The sequence below is a fragment of the Tetrao urogallus genome (genome assembly GCF_951394365.1).
Source record: "Tetrao urogallus genome assembly, chromosome: 8".
In the NCBI taxonomy this organism is placed as follows: Eukaryota; Metazoa; Chordata; class Aves; order Galliformes; family Phasianidae; genus Tetrao; species Tetrao urogallus.
In genome coordinates this window covers 21,770,049-21,792,241 of record NC_136821.1, presented here as the reverse complement: position 1 = coordinate 21,792,241, position 22,193 = coordinate 21,770,049, and the positions used below count along the sequence as shown (strand labels likewise).

Here is a 22,193-nt window from a genome sequence, read left to right as displayed (position 1 = left end):
TCACTTAGTGTGTGGCAACAGACCATACTCAGTATGATCCAACACTAATCCTGTAAAGAGCAGTTTTGCTGGATATGCTTGCATGGTACTCACCTTCCTTGTATTATTTTCATGCTGCAGGTCAGAGAACTATGTTAGCTTTGCCATTTCAGAAAACGTTTACTAACTTTGCATGTCTAAGTGAAAACTAAATTAAACTCTGGCAATGCTTCCCTCGAGAGAGTTAAGCCCACATCACTTTCATCATCAACTTCTTGGCATAGAAACAGGTGCAATTACTTAGCAGAACTCCTTAAGTACCTTTGAGCTATGTTACATATACCCACAGATCTTAAAAAAGAAAAATAACAAAACAACTGGTGTAAATATTCAACATCTAAAAGCCAGTAAAATAAAATATTAGTAAAAAAATTCTTGGCAAATTTCAAAACTTCCCAGCAGATGGCACAAGCATTTCCCTAAAAATTGAGGGTCTCAGCAACACAGACCGAGGTAACAAAAATGACATCTATTGAAACCAACCATGGCCCTTGTTACATGAATTTATCATTTTATACTACATACCTATTTCTAAGCTTTAAAAGCTGCATTCATTCAAAGCGAACAGAGACTAGTTCATATCTAAAAATGGTTGAATTTGTTTTAACAAAAAAAATATTTTTTAAATTGTTGAATTTTATGTGAAGTCACATAAATGCATGGAACTGAAAATGTTATTATTTTCTGGGCCGTTTTACTTAATTAGCTTTATTGAACTTAATAAATACACTCCTGGATTATTGTGTTTTTCTTCCTAGAGATGGCTGAAGCTGCTAGAGTCTCACAGAGAGAAGAGGAGCCTCATGCAAAGAAAAAAGTATCTAAATAGGTGAAGAAAAAACTGTCTTAGTACCCAGCACTGGCACTAGAGAAACCCAGCAGGAAGGCTGGGCTTCCTTATGGGAACAAGAGTGCTGTCTATGATACCTCTATAGTTTGTAGATAAGTGGTGAAACAACATTTAAACATAACTATTATATATATGCTTATATCATGATATTATTGGCCACGGATGTACTTCTACTTCATAATCTAGTGGCTTTCCTATCTATTTAGATGCACAGGAGAGTGGTCCATGTAACATCAACACTCTGTAGTCAAAAGTGGTTAAGCTTAGATTTGTTCTGTTTAAACTCACCCTGACGGTGGCTGAAGACTCTTAACAGTTTTGCTCTGCATTCTCATCAAGCTTGATAAATTGTTAACATTCTTCCCACTTCATTGTGCTGGCTCTCAATTTTCTCTTATGGACAAATATTTTCTCTCTCTTCTTGAAGTGCTTTTATCCAAGCTGCCGTATGACACTCTATAAGTAGAAGAGTTGTCCTCCTTGTTAGATGGGACTACTAGGCACTTAGTTCATGTCCTGGTCAGAAGAAGAACACGCTGTAATTTTGTTTTCTGCAGAGCTGACAGCTGCTCTAGGCACAGTTCCACAGGACTGCAGTGAGCATTCTGCTGCTCCTCTTGGATTTCCTGTCCCTACGGGAATGCCCTTAAAGCAGTCGTGTAATGCATGATTCCATCTCTTTTGCTGTTCTAAGCACTTGTAGCATTGCTTGACTACTTTTTTTGCAAAGTGGAGCCTGTCTAGCAATTCTGTTGTATAAGCAAAAAAGAGTTTAATGCTGCATCTCCGGAGCCCAGAGCTGATGCTGTGCTGAACTCTGATCCAGCAGTTTGCTGGACACTGCTGTCTCTTGATGTTATGCTCATAGAGACTGCTGCTCAGGGAACTGCCTGCACCATTTCAGGAAGAAGAGTGAGTTGAAAGCTTTCAGCAGATAACTGCATGTTGGATTTCTTTATTATCTAGTTTGAATGTGGTGAGAGTTTAAATCAGTTCACAAATGCTGTTTCAATTATGCAGTATAGTGGAACAATTAAATTAGCTATGGCAGTATTTTAATTTTGTGTAGACTATTAAGCTCTCAGTTTGGTAAAACAGTAAAAAACCATAGTCACTGCTTGTGTATCTGAAACTTAATTAGTTCATTATGGGGACCTCTCTAGGCAGCATGATAAATTGACCAAATCAAAATTACAGAGCTCAGAAATTGAAGGCTGCAACTCTTAGGAGGCCTAGTCCTGAAATGTTTTAAATCCCCACATTTACAGTATGATTTACGTGTGGTGTCAGATCCTTTCGAATATTCCACAACAATCTATATTCCCAGGGGCAAAAAAAAATAAATTACTGAGAGGCCTAGAAATAGGCTTAGAAATAGATTTTAATAGACTGTCATGTGCTATGTGTATGGGACCTTTGTGTGTGAATGGTTTCTATACCAGCTAGAAAGGTTCTGAAACAAAAAACTACTTTTCAGATGTACAGCCCAGGTACTCTCTGAGAGCCTCCTTCTATGCTGTGTCACAGAACAGACTGCAGTAACGCACATTCATCGTCCATGCTGCAGTGCACACAGGATGAGTTCTCCTGCCAGGAGGGGCTGTACTGCAGCATGGCACTCGCCCAGCAATCAGTGCATTGAAGCTGACCTTTCCATAAGCATTACATCAATGAGAGGCTGCAAGATGTGACGTTCAACTTACTTTCATATGGCCTCTGGTTGACCTCATCCCTCATTCACCTTTACACAAGCAGCTTCTGTTGACTGGATGGGAACACATTGCATAGCTCTGGGTACTTCCTCACTGCCCTCCCACGAGAGCTGTGTTAGTGACGAGGAGGTAACATAGGGATCAGGGGGCGTATGTTCTGCTAGCAGTTCTGTCAGCTCACAGATTCACCTTCAGATCTGGATGCGAAAGCTACTTGAGCTGTGCTTCAAGCATACATATTTCAATAATACCATATTAAATGACCACTGCTGGTTGAAGCGTACAATATATCCCAACTTCTGCTTATCTCTAATTACCCTGATTTTATTGGCAATATTTTGAATGGGCAGATGGCTGTGCTAGCTGCAAAGCATTTATTAGTGAGAAATGCAAAAGCAGTACTCCAGGGAGAGATCTGCTGAGAAAGCATGTTTGCATTTAAACCCATTAACTAAGAGGAGAGGCCACATCTTTCAGATGAGAGAAATGGTCTATCTTTCATTACATAAACAATACTGCATACAATGAGGCCCACTTTCATCATCCAGAATCAGTAGGTTAGTGATGACAAATCTCTTAGAAACAGATTTCCCAGCATGATTTAATGCAGGCTTACCACTGCCTTTCCTTTGAGGGATGCTGTTCCATGGGTTAAACCTTTCAGCCAGCATCTGTGGGTGGGCACACTGCATTGGAGGACATCTCTGTGGCCTTGAAACTCAACCTCCATGAGGACGTAGAACTGTAGCTGTGGTGTCACAACATCCAAAGAAAAACTACAAACCAAAGGATTTGCATGCTGTGATACAATTCAAACTAACTGAGCTTGTCTGCCGGATGGGCACTGGGGCAGTTAGCTCTCCACAACATTCCCTTCAGCACAGACATTGTGCTTCTTGTTATGCTTTCATCTCAGCAGCATTTATTTTTAGCATTGCTGCTGGCTGTACTGTGATTAACATCACTCCATGAAAGCCACTATATGTGGCTTTGGTAGGACATCATTTTTGTAGGTAGGATCCTGTAAAAACTAACTGGTACTGTAAAGTACTCTTAGATCTTTACATGGAGAGTATTTATGAACAGGTTAAATGATGTAGGTGCTTGTATGGCATGCAAGAATTCAGCATCCTCTTTCATAGCTACGCTTGCTCTTACTTAGGTGGTTTCTTTTCATGCTACAAAAACACTTCCTCATCCAGTCTCTTTTTTTTTTTGTTTCCCCACATGTAGATGAGAGAATACCTGAGCAGTTTACAGATACTAAGCATTTACAGACAGATGACATAAAAAAATAAACCTCTTTGCCACCAAACATAAGAAGCAGCCTGACTAATACTGTTGTACTGGGCTGGCTGATCAGCATTTAAGTGAAATGAGTTCCTGAAGTAGAACTGATTTGGTGTGTCCTTGTGTTGTCAGTGCAGTTTCTTTGACTAAGTGAAACGCCTCAGAAATACTGTACATAAAAGAAAATCCATACCTTAAATTTTATCAGAAACATCAACAAAAAACAACTGGAAGGCAACTGAGATGTCCTTACCAGAATTTGCCATCCACTTACGGTCCAAGAAAAGGTCACTTTTTGAAAACGTATCAGAGCAGAAAACTTGCTCAAGAATACTAAGGTAGTTGCAACATTTGAGCTACTAGTTAGTCTCATTTCTGTCTTGAGGGAGGAAATACACCCATGGCAGCCGGCATAGAGAAAAGAAACTAAGTATTTGATTTTACTCTGGGTGTTTTCCATGGAAAAAAAAAAAAAAAAAAAAAAATAAATAAAATAGGTCAGGCATTAATAAAAAACGTAATCTCATCACAGGTAAAAATGTCTTCACACCACATTCATGCCTGTAACATACTTTAACCCATACTGTATTAACTTGCCCTTAATTCTTGTTATATTTACCTTTAATAAAAAGCATGGGACATAGATACGTGCCACAGAACCCAACCTCTCTCTTGACTACTCAGCCTAACGGTTATATAACACAATATTTTCTGACCTTCCATAAAATTAGACACACCACTCAGTATAAATAAACTACAGGATACGTTCTCAGCTAGCCCACAGTATTTCATTGGTTTTGAACTATACTTTACTAAATAAGATTAAAAGAAAAAAGATAATGATTACTTAATGGAAAAATATTTTTACATACGCAGTGCAAAAACAGTCATTATTACATACTTATGGTTTTTAACATTTAGAAAGTCTTAAATACGTAATCTAACAGTGACTTGGAGAACCATGAGTCTTGATATGTTGTTTGGGCAAAAATGTTGTGCATCATTCCCTCAGAACAGATTTTGTAGCAGCAGTGCTGCTGGGAGCAGCTTTCTGTGGGCAACTCTTCAGCTGAGTCAGGCTGAAATCCTGTTGATAACTTCCTACGCTGTCTCCCTCCACCACACCACCATGCCTACGTGTTTGTGGTAAAGGACTATCATCTGTCTCTTGATCAGATTAAATTCAAGTATAAAGTTAACTTCCATGCTCAAAGAATAGTTTTTCTGCCCAGTTAGATGCAAAGAAGAGAGAAGCCAACTGGCAGTGCTGCCTCAGCCCTCTTGAGCTCTCCTTTCTTCTCAAAGGTTTCTTGTTTGTTTAACTAATTAAATAACAACATGCAACTTTTCACATTTCACTTACAGCACTTTTGCTGAGCAAGTCACTGAAGAGAGGCTGGCCTGGCAAGGTATTCAGCGACAAAACACAGATCCCATCCACAGAAATGTGAAATCTGAACTATTCTTCTAAAAGAATCCTATAACTGAATTAGCTCTGGGTACAACCAGGCTCAGAACATGTAAGGTTTGGATGACATCAGTTATACATTCTAGTGACAAGAAAAAAAAAAAAACATTCATTAAAAAAATCTTTTCCCCTTTTTTGCTGCTTCCAGGCAGGCAGCCTACCAGAATGCTTTAACACTTGCTCTCAGGAAACAACAAAAAAACCTTAGCTTCTCCTCCAAAACAAATAGTTGCTTTCTCCACTGCTTTCATTTCAAAATGAAACGTAATTGATCTAAGGGCTGAACAACAGACAGGAACACATAATGAAAAATCTCACACAGTACTGTTTTTTCCAAGGAGATGCCAGAATGGGTAGGTGTCCAGTAACTTCTTTTCTCTCCTCTATTTCCACACCTCTTTTTTCAATTCTATTAGAGAACACCACGAACCCATTTCCTCTACTCCCTCTCACACAACTTGAGAAACATACTTCGAGCTCCCTTTAATCACAAGGTGCAAGCTGACAAGACAAAAGTCAAAGGGCTCTTACCAGCTGTAGCGTAAAGATAAAACTGGGAACTGACAAACGGAAAATTATCTTCTTGGAGACTGCGGTTGGTAACTCTTGCCAGATTTAAAGGAACAGAGTTATGTGGGACAAGCTGCTTCAGCGCTATTGGTGCTGCTGCCACCTGCCTCTGCAAAATCAACCTGCACAACATATATTCAGGATTGTTACAATTAATAGTTTGCTTACCTGCTTACAAACAAGTCATTTGAAAGTCGTACTCCAAGGTGTTTCTTATGTCAATAATCAGAACGCAGATCACAGCAGCTTAAACAGTGTACATTGAGATTTATTAGAACAAGCACTAATAGCAGCAGTGTACAGAGTGATGGAGACAATGTACTGTATGCATTGAACAATAATAATTATACAATTGCACTTCTTCAGAGATCTGTTAGAAAATGCTTTTCAGTAAACAGTTTCCCAAATCTAGCATTGTTTGGATTTGCCTCTGAGAAAAAAAATACAAAAAAATACGCTTTTTTTGGTAAGGCATTAGCAACATTCATTGGCAGGCTAAACAAGTCATTTGTACATGCATTATCCAATTACAATGCAACAGGTAAAAGAGCATCATGTTTCCTCAAAATCTAGAAATGTGTGTGTGTCTTGGACATGATATCCTGGTAAACCCAGTTCAGATGGAGGAAACAGATGACATCTTTTGTTACATTTTAGAGCACAGCATAAACTACAGCATAGCCAAGTTCACTTTTATTTCCTACCAGAAGCTGTAGGACTTTCCTCAGTTGGAGTTGATATCATGGGTATTGTCTATACCACGTAAACCACTGGAGTGAACTCCCAATTAAATTCTCTTGTTTACTATTGTCCCATCATCCCTTCCCTGAATCACATGGCAAACAGATGCTCCTGTTGCCAAGGAATCGCCACCAACACCCACTGCTGCATGAGCCTGTAATTTATTGCACAAGAGGTAGTCAGCACGAGGCCTCATTTGCATTCAGACATATTATATCAGCATGATCAAAACCAACTCACAAGTACAAAGACACAGGGCAAGTGCGTTGCAGCTGCACTACATGGGAACTTAAAACTGCCATCTCACTGCTCCTTCAAAGGTCAAACCTACTTGCTAGCCAGAAAGTTGCTAGAGAACTCAATATACTAAACAAATAGCAATTTTACTGATGTGCTAAAGCCTAATAGGAGAGGAAGGGAGGCACTTTCTCATGTTCATGCCTTCCATGGGCTGAGACTGGAAACATGCTCTTAGTTAGACACCCCTTCTCCACAGGTCAGAGAAAGTAGCCTTTCCCTACAACCAGCAAGCAGTACCAGCAGCCCCCGCTCCAGGCTGGCACCAGCCTGTGGAGCACAGGCAAACGGAAAGGAATCACAAATATTCCTACAATTCAGCTTGCCAGAGTGAAACATAACATGATGAATTGTCATTGATCTGATCTCCTGCTCTTTCTCTCAAATGTCATACGTAATTGATCTATGCAGAGACACATAATTGACTGATCCTTAAACACTGCACCAAAACGTGGTTCCAAAACACAGTAGAGTCAAAATAAAGTTAAATATATTGCTCTGATTGGCAAGCAGTCAAACCAGCTGCATTTCACACATTGATCTTTCATGAGACAGTGCACACATTCAAAATTACGCTGAACACTCAGGCTTGACTATACAGTAGGCCTGACACCGCAATACATTTGAGCAGCTGGACCATCCACTCCTCTAGAAGTTCACTGAGGTCCATAGAATACCAATAGGAGCTCAGCCTCATCTGCACATATGCTTATTTGTCTGAGCACATAGGAATTAAAAATTAAGTGTTACAAAGCCTGGTGTAGCCAGGTATGTTGATTTCTTTCTGATGAGCCTTCTTATTTGAACTTCTGCATCTACATCTTTCTAACTGAATTCAATGAGACCACTTGCAAGGTGTACCTTAGGGACACACCAATGCCTGATCAGTCCAAGAAGGTGAAGCTAAAAAAAATTCTGGCATGCACATTACTGTTTAACTCTTGCATGTGAAATCAAAGTCTATTGAAATTATATCTTATCTATATTATTTCTCAATTGTTGGTGCTTGATAAATTTAAGTGCTTTTATAGGCATAATCATAGTCAGTATTTGGAGAACAGAATTAGGAAGATGTAAAGAATCATCATCCTGAAAGATCTCCCAAAATTGCAAATTGTCAAGAACAAATGAAGACATATTTGCAGGATGGCAATCAAGATAAGGATTTAAAAAGAAATAAATAAATTACTGAATGTATGATGAAGGACTACATTTAAAGTCATAAAAATTGCAAGACTTTAAGTAGCTTTTACAGCTTTCAACATAAAGATTTGCACTTCAATTTTCTGAGTAATTTCAAAATGCAGTACTGACTTCCTTTCCCCACTATCTTTTTCTCCTTCATCTCCTTATAGAAGTGAACTTCTCAGCAAAAAATGAGGTGTGGTTTAACACTGCATTGCTCAAAAGTAGTGCTTTCCGCAACATTTTTGTAGCTGGAAGCACAAATACTTCTTGTTTTCTTTTTTTTTTTTTTCCCCCTCATGTAGCACTTCCCTATTCCTTTCAAACAACAAATTTTTGTCTGGTGCATCAAGGTACACAGACCCTCCGCAGTTACAGTCGAGTCAAAATAAAGTCACAGTCTGTAGTACTTAAATATAGCAATGAATCTGTATGTTGGGTTTCCTAGAAAGCAACTATTTGCCTTTAAAATTCATCTTAAAAAAAAAAAAAAAATTCTGAAAACATTTCTAACTAGCACAACAGTTTAACCACAGTAGAAAGACTCCAAGGACATCTGTTCACAAGGATATTACATAAAGGTGTAAAAAAAAAAAAATCAGATTTTTTTTTTTTCCTCAAGTAGTTGCAGGGATATGGAAATTTAGCAAATAATGCCCTTCTAGCTATTCTTTTTACATTTTTGTTCACTGTTGCTGGGCTGCTTCCCGTTTGAAAGTAAGTGCTGCTAAGAGTAATGAAGCTCAGAAAGCAATGTAAAATTGGCAGCCAATCTAATCCTTACTTCTCTAACGGCATTCTCAGTGTGACCAATCTGCAAGTACTGGAATTCATTACAGCAAAAAAGTGTTATGTTATTTCCAATTTGTATCAACTGTGGAAAACAATGAGAGAAAATACACAGTTCTCTGTTGAAATGCTAAGAAATTATAATTATAATCATACAAGGGGCAATCGACACAGACCCAAATAAGAAAGCTTGCTACTGGTTACAACAAAGCAGATATACCTAATCTCCTAATACAGAACTATCATCATGATCTCTCTGGATGCCACAGTAGTTTAATGTCTTCTCATAGGCTAAGCAAAGCATCTGCTCCAGTCAACTAGCAATAACTGTTAAAGAGCAAGCAGTTCCTTACACATTTTACTGAAGGAAAAGAATTCAGACATCAAATGCTAACACCTTGCTTTCTCACTTACTACAGATACAAGTCAATACACAAAGGAAGATTCTCATCCAGAAAAACCCACTAACATTTCTTTTTGGTCCAAGCAAAATCTTAGTGGAAAAGTAAAAGACCTGAACAAAATACATGCGAGAAGAACCTTCCTTTGTGGAGCTGCAAACACCATTTCATTTTCAAAACTCAAACCTGATATGCAATTAGTCATTGGTAAGGAATGAATGTTTGAAAATAATTAGTCTACAAAAAGAACAGAGCTTTTGTTAATTATAGCAAAAGCTTAACTAAACTATTAATTGCAATCTTTGCATTTATGCCTGCATACCAGAATATATTCATCAACATTTCTCAGTTCCTAGTCACGTCTTAGATGAGACTCAGCTGAATATAAAATTTATTCTGATGTGAATTTCTTATGATAAATATAAGCCTCCAGTGAATACCATCCACGTTTCTTTGAAGAACGGAATACACCTAATTTCTAACCTTATGTTAGAATGATAATCTTCACCTTTAAGATGGGTGAAAACGCAGATTTTAAATTCTTATGTACCATTTCATTATTGGTGATTTGATCTCCAAATATGTATGTTAAATATTAGGCAAATACAATGATAATTTTGTATCGCTTGATTTATTCAACATAGTTAAGAAACGTATCCTGAATTCTCCTTCACCCACAAAATACTGATTGGTTAATCTAAACTGAACTTTTAAAATGCTACTGTAATATTCTTGTTGAAGTAAATTTACAAAAGGTAGAGGACTATGAGACAAAGGAACAGACAATTACGAGAAAAGAAATCTGAATTTCCAGTCCGACTGCTTCTGACTGTTCTCAGTGGACATGAGAAACCAGCCCAACAGACTCCAGCTGCCAGAAATGCAATCACAAATAGTAAAACAGTTCCAGAAAAAAGATGTTGCATTTGTGGCTAAACTGACTGGCACAAGGAAGAATTGCTCTGTTTGAATATTTGTATAACGCTTTTATCATGAGGATGCCTAGAGTACAAACAATTAAATCATCCACCTCCACCATTTTGAAAGGCTGCTTACACCTCTTCCCATTTTGCGTTCCTAATAGTTTGTGACAGCAAGATTATAGCTTAGCATAAGATATGCCTCATCCATGAACACAGATCATTAAATTAGCAGTAAACATGGAAATGTTTTTTTTAGTGTTTCATGGGAAACAACATGTGGTTCATGGCTCCAGGGATATGAATAGGTATCCTTACTATTCATAGTTCAGGACAGAATATATTACACACTGCTGAGTGGTATATATATCCCAACTTTTTGATTTCCGTATTTTTAAAATCTCTAACTCTTGTCCATGTTACCAATATCACTTCAGACAAATATTGTCTACAGTAATTTTTATTTATAAATGGAATAAAATTTCTTTTTACCTTCAGAATCAATTCTGAGCAAACGTCACCAATCCTCCCTTTGCTCATACTGTCATGGAACACTAGAAAGAGAAATGGTATTAACAACCTGCCTGAAACAGATTTAACAGCTGCTATGACATTTTAATCTGCAGATGCTTGAATTTTTTCTGTTCTGCTACAAGGATGCCACTGACAGAACTGATGTCTCTGGTTCCACTGCTCTCCATTGTAATCTCTCCCTTCTCAAGTTTGTCAGAGATCAGAAGGGGAAAAAGACATGGTGGGTTTAATATTAGAAAAGAACTTGACAAAAGAGGGATGTACATATATATAAAACACCTAAAGATCAATTTCTGATGCTTTTTAAACTTGCAAGATGCCATATAGAAATTCCTCTAAGGAGGATTTTTATAAAGAGGCTCCTCAAGTCAGTGGAAGAAGGATGGAATGTACACCAAGACACTCAACAAAAGGTTCTATATGCTCAAGTTTAAAGAACTTTTGTGATTAGACCCTTTACACGGCATAATACAAAAAATAAAATCAACTGCTGTAAATAAGCCTTTTCTTTGTTTTAACTTAATGAGATTTATAACATTCCTGTGGTGCCATACCCTGTTCTGAGGGAGTGCAAAGAGATTTTAGGGAGATATTCTCCTTAGTAATAATTAAATTTTAATTAGCACAGTCTAGATTCTTCTCTCTAAAACAAAACAAAAAACAATTATACAGGAACAAAAACGAACAAGAAAAAACACATCCTTTCTCCATGAAACTTATCTTCTGAGTGATACCAGAATCATAATAAAACTAACCAGGATTGATAAAGTAGAAAGTACAGAAATACAGAAATAGTTTTATACTGAATGTTTCCTTAGAATTTTGAGCAGATTAACAACAACGAAAAAAATAGTTGCAACTGTATCTCTGACCACCTTGACTCCCGGCAATATATGTTCAATTTCGAGGAGTGTTACTTAATGACATTCAAGATGAAAATGCTAGATAGCAGCCCCAATAGCTGCTCAGATAAGTAGTTAAGACATAACCAATCTTTTAGCCTTCTCCAAGGAGTCTGTATAATACATGCTGACAGGTGAGGACGTTCCAGCGTTTGTTTTTTTTTCCCACACAATTCTGTGAATATCTTTTTCCCATAGCTGAACCAAACTCTTTTCAATATAACCCTTCAATTTCAGCATATGAATAAAAATACCCTTTTTCTTTAGATTTAATCTAAGAATTCTTCATTTGCTTTCATTTTGCAAATCCAGAATTAGTAGGGACAACTACAATAGAGTTAATTCCTCAGACTATTGCAGCCAACGGCATTTAAAACAGTCAATGCCCATTTATGCAGCAAACAATTCAAAATCCTATAAAACAAAGGCAACATACTAACCAAGCTTTGATAGCTAAAGGAAGGGTTTTTTTTTAAACTCGCAAAAGAAAACCCAGAATATCCAGCCCTCTCAGTTATTGTGCATTTGCAAGTGAAGCTCTCCTTCCTCCCAAACTATCCTAAAAATCCAATTTTGGGTGGGGAAAGGAATGCAATGAGCAGGAACACATGGTTGGGGTGCAAATCCTCACATGGAAGGGCAGGACCAATGCTGGTAACATGTATGTCCTGCAGCACTTCACATCTGCCTGGCACCTGCTGTTCAAGCAAAACTCACAAATGTCATAAATGCTCATTCAGATTCAGAAGTTCAAAATTAGGGGGAAAAAAATGATACAAAAAGGTGTGACTGTATTTGTAAGATGACCAGAGTATTATAGAACGATCTAACACAAAAATATTTACTTCATGCAACCTGCATCTAAAATTAGAATGAGTGCTGATGTGACATTTTAATCACAGTGATACTATGAAAATCAACTCATATTCAAATGTTATTTCCAGCAAGGTAACAGTTTCTAATAAGCAGGAAAATCTGCTATCTTGTTAATATGCATCTAATATAGGAATGTAGTTATTGAAGTCTTTGTAAGATCACACAGCTTTTGATGGACATAGCTATCGTTGCCCTATCATATCCACAGTATCAGAACAAGGAAGAAAATGAAGTACACTTTAAAGTATTAATTGACAGTACATTTCACTACTGCAGAACTGAAGCTTAAGGGCTGATTACTTTACACAGAAGTATTTAAAGAAAACAAGAGAAAAAGCAAGGGAAACATCTTTATATTGAAAGTTGAACTCCTGTTTCTAAAATGTGAAATGATTGACATTGATTTTCATCACAAACCAAATCTGTAGCAATTAAATCTGCCAAGCAGGTAAGTACCTTTTATGCCCTTGTAAAGGAAATATTGCCCAGCTGAATGGAACAAGGTGGGCTGGAAACTGCCCAAATCCTCAGGCTTGAAGGGACCAACCAGCGGCTTAGACCCTGCTGGCAGCCTGCAAAGAGGGGGTCAATTTGCAGTGCTCATAGATGAATATCTCATCACCGACCTGGGCAAAGAAACATACCGCAATCCAACACATTGTCACAGTGTCCAATCAAGTTTGCAGGAAAAATTAGATTTTTTTCACAGGGCACAGAGAATTCTGTACTGTAGGAAACAGCTTATGGCACACCTGCTGGCACTGTTAGGATTCTGATAAAGACAGAAAAAATCCTGCAACGCTTTGTAATTCCTCTAGTTACTAATTAACTAGTTTAACATTCAGTTAAATTAATACTCCATAGGTTCAAAGAGTGCCTTCAATAGAAAGATTTAGTGTACCATTTTTTTTAAACTCTAAAAAATCGAATGCTAATTTTCTTACAATGAGTATCAGATAAACAATTGCAAAAGAATAATTAAGTGATAGCATCTTCAGTGTTAACCAAGTTTGCATTGCAAAGAATGGTATTCATGAAACACTATCAGAACACCGTAAAACTAAATACCTTTTCTTTTTTAATTTAAATACAGAAAAAACTCAAAAAACAAAAGAGGACGTAAGTTCTGTCCCTCAAATATACCTGCAGATATGCATACATAATACTTTCCAATGCTGCAGCAAACTGCACACAGAGACCGAAGCATGAGATGGGCAAATGCTTAATAGTATATTTCATTTTAAAAAGTGACCCAGTATAATCAAATCACTATTTTGCACATAGTGTGCCAATTTGTTTTGTAGTATAACACCATTAGAGCAAGTATGTTGAAGTGAAACAAATACAATTAAAAAAACCCAAACCTTTATATATCTTAATTTTTTTGTAATAATAAATGTAGAACTCAAAAAAGAAGAAATCCAGTTCTGCTGAAGTAAAAAAGAAAATTACATCATTCATTAATTAAAATTTTCCTTTGGAAGAAATCCCGGTAATATGCAGTTTTTTTTTTTATACCAAGTATTCATAATTATTTAAAATTCAACTAAATATTTTATTCAGGTTTTCATGTTTCTTCCTGGTAAGATGAAGAAACTGGGATTCATTAGTAGCCAATTGTTCTGCTTTATAAACAAAGGGAAGAACTAAACGCATATTAAGTAATCAAACTGATGTCAGCTCTGCAAAAGCAAGAGGCAGGGGGAGGAATAGGTACATATTGTATTGCACTGACAGCTGTCCTTGTAGCATTTCTGGCAGTTACATAGTAATCAAACTTTTTTTTTTATAGGTCTCATTATTGGAATCAATTTTAAACAGGAAAAATTGTATGCATTATGTATGCTGTTTACATGCAGAAAGTAATACAGAGTCTATTTATGAAATCTAACCTGGCATCAGTAAGTGGATGTGTAATACACATATAAATGAAAAACTAGATCATACCATATGGAATGCACGTTTTACCAAATAAAATTATGCTTTTTCTTTTAAAATCTGCCCTACTACTGTTCAGTGTTTCAGAGATTTTCATTCAGAAAGTGCCAAACCATCTCCTACATATATTTACTGAGGCTTAGCAATATGTAAGAGTCTTGGTTCTTAATCAAAAATATAGAGTCACTTTCAGAAAAACTGTAAAATATAATTTTGCACAAAAGCTATTTTGGCAACACGAGTAGCAGAAGGTAGCTACAAAGCACAGGAGCTTCTGCCCTACTCTCAAATATAAATTTAGATGCAATAAGTGGCTGGGGAAAGAACAGAGCCAGTAAACAGCATGTGTGGAAAAAACTATCACATTTCATTTACGGTACGATCCAACCTCTGGAGCGAAGCCAGAGACTTTCCCATGAAATCTTTCTGTGCTTTAACACTGTTGCAAAGCTTCAGGGAATCCTAATTGCATAAGCAATTATAGGGAAATGAATTTGCTGCAAGACCATGTTCGCTCAGTGGTAAAAGCAACAAATGCATCTCAACATTAGCCACTTAAAATATGAATTTTCTGACTAGCCGCTCATATGCATTTACCAAAATAGCCTCAATTTTAACTCGTTAGCAGCTTCTTTTTAGTCTGATTACACAGTCAGCTCCCAATAGCTAAAGCATGTACAATAGATCTTGTTCCTCTGAAATACAGTTAGATGTTTGGCTGTCTTTTGATTTTAAATAATACAGGTTCTCCAATATTTATATCGAGATAAAATCCTAGTGCTTTAAAAATCTGCCCTTCACACAAGCCTAAGCATATATATTTTAAAATGACTTACTGTACATCTTGGTATTTTCTTTAAGGCATGAACAATGGCATATGAATGGGAACAGCTTTCAGAAAAGCATGTTTTGACAAGGCCCAGTCCAAGCACAGGACACCAAAGGACTAACCTGAAGCCAGAAATGACAGTGTGATGACTCAAAAGATTTTAACAAAAATAGTTGAAACAAAATGGATTTTTTTCTGTTTTTCTTCCTTTTTTTCTTTTAATTTAAATTACATTACTCTTAATGTCTGTTTAAAGCACCGATTGCAGTTTTGTATTTACCGCCTCCTCCAAGTGACTTTGGATAACTCATCTGCTTCTCTTCTGAATTTTCACCATATGAAACTTCAAAAGGTTTTTATTTGTTCCTTTTTCTTTCTTTTTTTTTTTTTTTTTTTTTTTTTTTTTTTTTTTTTTTTTTTAGTGGCTGCTGCAAAATTAAAAAGATCCAGAAGTGGTCAGGGGCCTGGTCTAATGCACTTTCAAAAGTCCATTATAAAGATGAAAATAAATGCAAATGATAGGTTTTTCCATAGACCCACAAACCACACTTATCAATAAGAAACATATTGTGCATAGTTATTTTTTTTCTTCAGAGAGTTGATATGTTTACTAGATCTACATTCTCAGTTTACCAGAGTACAGGAATTTCTACTTTACTAAATCCCGGATCCTTTCGCAGTTCCCAGTAGGTTTCATTGGTAACCCAGGCTTCTCTTTGATTAGCATCAATAACTTTTCTACAGAAGAAAAAAAGAGAGGGAAGTCTGATATCAAATTTCTTCTCCTATACAATATGCAATCAATAGCATATCTCTCTGATCTAACCATAACATTTCATTAATCACACATCAGGCCTTTTTCAGTCTCACCCCTTTTGATTCTTCATGGTTTTTGGAATGGGCATCCATTGTTTCAAAAGACTGCTTAATTAAAAAAAACTCTCTAAAAATTTAATTGTAATTGTGTATATATACATTTATATCTACATTATATATCCGTGTGTGTGTACATACATTGTTTTTGTTTATTTACTTATTACTTTGTCTATGCAATGACTTACAATAACTTAGCTAAATCTTAGTTTCTAAGAGCTAACAATGATGAACATTGACAGCTCCTAGAATGTTATACTTCTACCCCATTTTCAACTTCAGAAACTATTGGCTGAGCGGTTCAGTAATTCATCCAGTCACAGCACAGCAAAGGTTTACTACTGAAATGAAAAGACTCACTTAAAAAACTTGGGTACATATTCAATGCTGTTTTCTTCCATGTACCGCCTCCGACTTCTCTGGAGTTCTTCTATTCTTTGCTTCTCTGATGCTGCTGCTTCTATATTTCCTTCCTCTAGAAGCCTGTATGGATAACAGCTATCTTATAGCAATCATACTGTATCTGAACAAGGAATTTTCTAGGACTGTTCATCACAAAAGACTAGCGAAAACCATGCTCCTTGTCTTTGCTGTACCCTCTGTAAGATCTAATCATAACCTCAGAAAATGGGAGTGACTGATACTCGACTCCCCAGTTGCAGGTAACTGCCTTCCAGCCTTAGGCATACATTATCTCTAATTACTTCAGTGTATCACAAACACTGAAGTAGTATGAACTGAGAATTAGGAGGGAATTCCCATTGCCTCCATTCACAGCTGCAGGGCATGACATTTCAGAGCATGTAATTCCAGCCTGTTATGAAAAATACTACCTTCGACTAGAAGACCTGTACAGTATACTAAGCATGTACCTTCAGCTAGAAGGCTTGTGCAGTATACTAAGCAGGATGCTTTCTATTTTCCTTTCCTTCAATTGAGTGAAGCAGAAATTTGACTTCACTACTGAGTACCTTCAGAGCTAGGAGAATTCTCCAAGTCTAGACTGTGCATAGACGAAAACCAATACTCAGCCAAATGCACCCTTAAAATCACCAAATATTAAGTGCATAAATAAGCATTCTTGCCTTTGATCCGGCCTGAATCGTGCATCTGTTGTTGGAAGAAGATGTTTCAGTACAGGATCTAACTCATTGAGCTCAATAGCAAATCTTGTGAAGCCATAATACCGTTCATAGTTGGTTGGCATGGAGCCTGCATGTATATGCATGACAAAAAAAAAAAACACGCATTTTAAACTGCTAATATAAACATGCAAAATATTTATTTATTTAACTGTAAAAGCAAAAAAAAATATTAAAATACTTTACTCTTACACACAATTAAAAAGTATCAAAAGGCATTCTCTAGATAGATCAACATGCACTAAAATACTAATTTCAATTGCTTATCCTGTATAGGTTGTAATTACCTGCTAGTAGATTCAAAGCTTTCATGATCCTTCCTTTTTAAATAAAAATTACTGTTCTCAAGATTTCCAAGTGAAATAACTTCCTGTTCCCACGCTTTTCAGATGCGTATACAAAAGCCAATCCTAGCTAAATTGCTGTGTTAATTCTGGACTGTATGCTCATGCAAAGTCTGACTGGGCACTGTCCTGAACCTTCAGCATTGACAACCATCAGAGCATAGCAGGCACAAAACATTATCAATTAAGACAGATACTGGATAATCACTCTTTACATATGAAAAATACTACACGTGCAAAGGAAGAGTAATTCAACAGTAGAATTTCTAAGCAAGCAATAACGAAGCTGAATTCAGCTTCTGAAATCACAAGAGCTCACTATCTCTGAAGACAAATCCTTTAGTTTAACAGAAGACTAAATTTGGTAAGATGGCCCCGCTCTCTTTGAGAAAGTAGTCATGCAGACCTAGATATCCAAATATTTTCTCAGTTTCGTTTTTATATTGTCTCCAGCACCCAAAAGGATTTGATAAGAAGTCAAACCAAGATGTAGACTGAGCCAAGTAGGAGATTTCCATTTATCTTCATTATAAACACCTGTAAAACCTTGTTCACTTGTTTAGCTAAAAACATATTTCCCCAGTAGCATTTCATGTACTTAAAATGATTGCTCAGAGTGCTTTACACAGTTTAGAAACATACCATGGTGCCTGCCAGAGTTTATCACAAGCTTCTTACCTGGCCTCCACACGCATTTGGCTGAAGGTGCTACACCACAATAAAGACCTTCGTGCCACTTTCCAAAGAGGCGATGCACTACCTTCCCTTCTTGATCTATCACAACTCCCTGGACTTCATTTACATTTGAATTCCAGTAGTTTACCTGCAAGTTTTATAAGGAATTACTACTCAGTCACCACATCACTCACTGTGTCAATACCAACATTGCATGTATCTTAATGTGTCACCAACAGTCAAAATTTTACATCAGAATTGCTCACCAAGAATAATGGCATTCAAAATTTGAATGATCTGAATATTAACTGTTAGTGTATGGGAAACCTTGAATGACTCGATAACCGGTTTTGGTATAAAAGGTATCTAAGTACAGTTAATTACCTGCTGTACACTGACCTGTTTTTATTTATGACCCTTGCCTGGTTATTAAAATAACAGGAACGAAGGCATTACTGAAGCCAAAGAGATAGAAGTGGTGGCCAAGTTCTAGCAAATGCAGATGGCACAAAAGTCTATCCAGTGAGCTTGCATTTCCATTGTAATAACAGAAATTTTGCTATTTCATTTTAAAATGATTTTCATTAAAATCAACAGCAGTATAGCACACAGCTGTACAGCAATGTAAGATGCTGACATAAAGTTGACCAGTTCAACAGAAGAGTCATGCTGTTTGAAACAGCACTCTTATTTGATGATTTACATATTCACAAATGTTGATAAGTCAGAAGCGTAACACATTTCAGGAATATTGAAGGAACAGTTCTATACAAACTTAAGCCGTGCAGTGATATGCATTAGAATAAACGTCTTACCTTGACAAATGTGAGTTTACAAATACAAACGCTGCTTTTTGTGTTCCTGATTGTTATCTCTCCATAGTGTTCTATCCACCTCCTTCCACTAAGGATATTATGTATGCAAGTAGTGACTTTGTTCCAGACGTAGTAGTCTCCATACCTAAGAATAGATCAATAAGAGGTTAATAATGCAAATTAATCATGATCATCATGGAAAAAAAAAGTAAATCATTAACATAATTACCAGACTATATTCCTGAAAAACTTTTGTAACAATCGTTTATTTTATTAAAAGCATAAGTTCTGGGCATGTTATTAATCTTCCATGGAAAAGTCCACCTAAGCTCTAGTGTGGAGAACTGAAGAATGATGCTACAAAATACAAATAAGACATTATGAATCACTGAAGTCCTGCAGAGCATATTCACTGTCCTCAGAGCATTATGTGCTTCGGCTTCAGTTCTAGGAGACCTGGATCCAAAGATCAGTATAAGGTTGGATTTAGGCCAGAGGCAGACAAAGCAATTAAATTACAGATAGAACAAACTAAATACGGAAAGAAGAAAACAGAAGTGAAGTAGGCTCACTGGTACATTTTCTCTTTTCCTCTGTCAAAGCTACTTGGAGTAAGAGCACATCTGTTGTCAGAGATTAAAATGGGTGAATGAAGCACATTCTCCTACAGAGCTGAGGGCCAAACATGTAGACAGAAGACAAAGCTACTTCAGAATGCATTTACTTTGATTTGATGATATGATAAAGAGGTGGAGTCCCTAAGGATGCCATATGTTACAGGCAGAAAGAAAGAAAAGTGCCCCCAATTCAAAGGATCAAGAACAGAGTATTGCAGAACCTGCAGGCATGCTTAAAGTATCCTCTCCTATGCTATATGTATGATATATATGAGAATATGCTATATTCTCATGGTTTACAACTTAAAACCAATTTTATTTGTATTGAAACTCCTTCCTTACACTATTTGTTTAAAATCAAACTGCATTTTTTTGCTTTCACATTTTGAAAATGACCTTCAAATATTAGTACTGGTTCTTCTGAGGCCATACTAGCAGTATTGAGAGCTTTAATATGGACAACGCTAGCTGAAAGTACCGTCAGCCTTGTTCTGAACAGCTGATCACTTCAGTGTCCCAACCTGCATGTACACACAAGAGATTTGAGCTACATGCTAACCCTCACCCACACAGTTCAATTCATGTGCCCTTTGCTTATCCTTCATCCAATCCAGTTACAAGGACGTACAGATTAGACTACGTCAGAAACCAAAACGAAATATAACAGTAGCTTACTTTGGAAGAGTCACATTCAAAGTTCCAACTGGAAGAATTTCCATTGATTTCCCCCAAAATTTGTTTTTCCACCTGATATCTGAACATAAAAAAAAAGATTTACAAAACCAGGAAGACTCAATTCTCCCTCTTGCAGGGATCTGCTGTACTACATCATTTACAATGGCATAGTATGAGGTTGTCATGAAAATACAAAAAAAGAAAACGAACAACTAGAGAATGGTATTAGATCAGAAAAGATAAAGTTTCATTTTCTTCTAGAAGTTATACCTGTACTGTGCTGTCAAATCTCTCCTGAGACTATTCAATATAAATTCAATGTATATGACAGTAGAGACAAAGAAATAAACATCTGCTTGTTCAACTTTGTAAAAAAAACAAAAAAAAAACCAAAAGAAACAGCAGCTTGTGATTATAAGAAATAATTTTATTGGTAAAAAACTTTTAAATAGAAATGTATAAACATGCTGCAAGTGACAAGAAAATCTAACACACCTACTTACTCTTAGGAATGAGAATTTTGAGTGAATTAATTCAAAGCATCAGTTTTTAATGTCTTACTACAAACTTTAAGTATAAAATTTAAATAAACACAAAGCTCAGCTTCTACAAAGTTTTTACTTGCTAGTAAAAAAAAAAAAAAGTTCTGCGCTTTTCAATTATAAATGTATACCTTGCCAAAACACAAAGTTCTTCGATTCACAGTGGCAGGCTGAAATGGGAGGATGGTGGCTAACCTGAAAAACAGCTTGTCTGAGTTAAAAAATAATTAATTTTCATTCCAAAAAGCAATACAACTGTTACTGCAATATAAAAACAGTAAGCAGTCCACACTACTAACTTGTTTTGCTATGAAACCAGATGACAGTTTAAGCTTCAGTTTTACATTATCTGTTTAAAACACTACAACAGATTACTATAAAAACAGACACCTAGTATTTAATGAGTTCACTCATACTTGCTACCTTTCTTTACTATTAAGAAAACATACCATTTTAACTCAAAAGAAGGAAGAAGATCACTCTGTTAAACAAAGAAACCTAAACATCAATACTCATCTAGAAACAAGCTTTACCTGCTCAGAGAAAAATCGAAATCCTTTGTCTTCTCTAATACATTCGTAAGTTTCACCAAGCACAGGGTTAAACGGCTTACTTCCTGCTCTGAAATACGTAGAGGCATAACCTGATGCTGCAAAAGCAGCTATGAGAACCTGTTGAAATACAGAGAAGAACATAACAGAAAATAGGCTGAGATTCTTATAGCGTGGGGATATCACATAGCAGAATTGTGGTACAATTTTTTTTCATGGTCTGTCAGTCTCTTCTCATAGGTCCCTAAAACAATCTGTACAAGACACTAATTTCCACCTTTGATCAGGCTTATCAACCAAGAGCTACAACACAGACTAAGCCACCCATGCTGTTTGTGAATACTGGATGATAATTTTAAATGACAGGATCAATTCTCCCCCATTCAATTTTCCCCCATTGGTACCCATTTTATTTACTGCTAAACATGAAGAGCTCCCACTGAGGATGTCCTTCATGCTAAGGTATCTCACGATCTCCCGTGCATGGTCCACCCCCCTATATCTACCTGTACACTCCAACCTCTGAACAAGAGCCAGCTGGAGTAATATGCTAACTGACATGCCACATTAATTCAGATTGCAGCTCCAGTTAGCAACTACAGTTCAAGGAATCATGAC

General features: G+C 36.6%; 1 protein-coding gene across 4 annotated transcripts in view; it reads right to left on the bottom strand.

The window, feature by feature from the left end:
- Positions 1–15,970: 15,970 nt before the first annotated feature.
- OSBPL6 (oxysterol binding protein like 6) overlaps positions 15,971–22,193 on the bottom strand; it is a gene marked incomplete at both ends in the record, with an annotated part of 41,674 nt that continues 35,451 nt past the window's right edge. For all 4 annotated transcript variants that reach the window (XM_079539426.1, XM_079539427.1, XM_079539429.1 and 1 more), the window contains 8 exons: positions 15,971–16,079; positions 16,575–16,697; positions 17,300–17,426; positions 18,379–18,523; positions 19,191–19,335; positions 20,483–20,561; positions 21,156–21,219; positions 21,558–21,695. In XM_079539426.1, coding sequence (XP_079395552.1) covers positions 15,971–16,079; positions 16,575–16,697; positions 17,300–17,426; positions 18,379–18,523; positions 19,191–19,335; positions 20,483–20,561; positions 21,156–21,219; positions 21,558–21,695 — 930 coding nt within the window. The remainder of the gene's footprint in view (positions 16,080–16,574; positions 16,698–17,299; positions 17,427–18,378; positions 18,524–19,190; positions 19,336–20,482; positions 20,562–21,155; positions 21,220–21,557; positions 21,696–22,193) is intronic.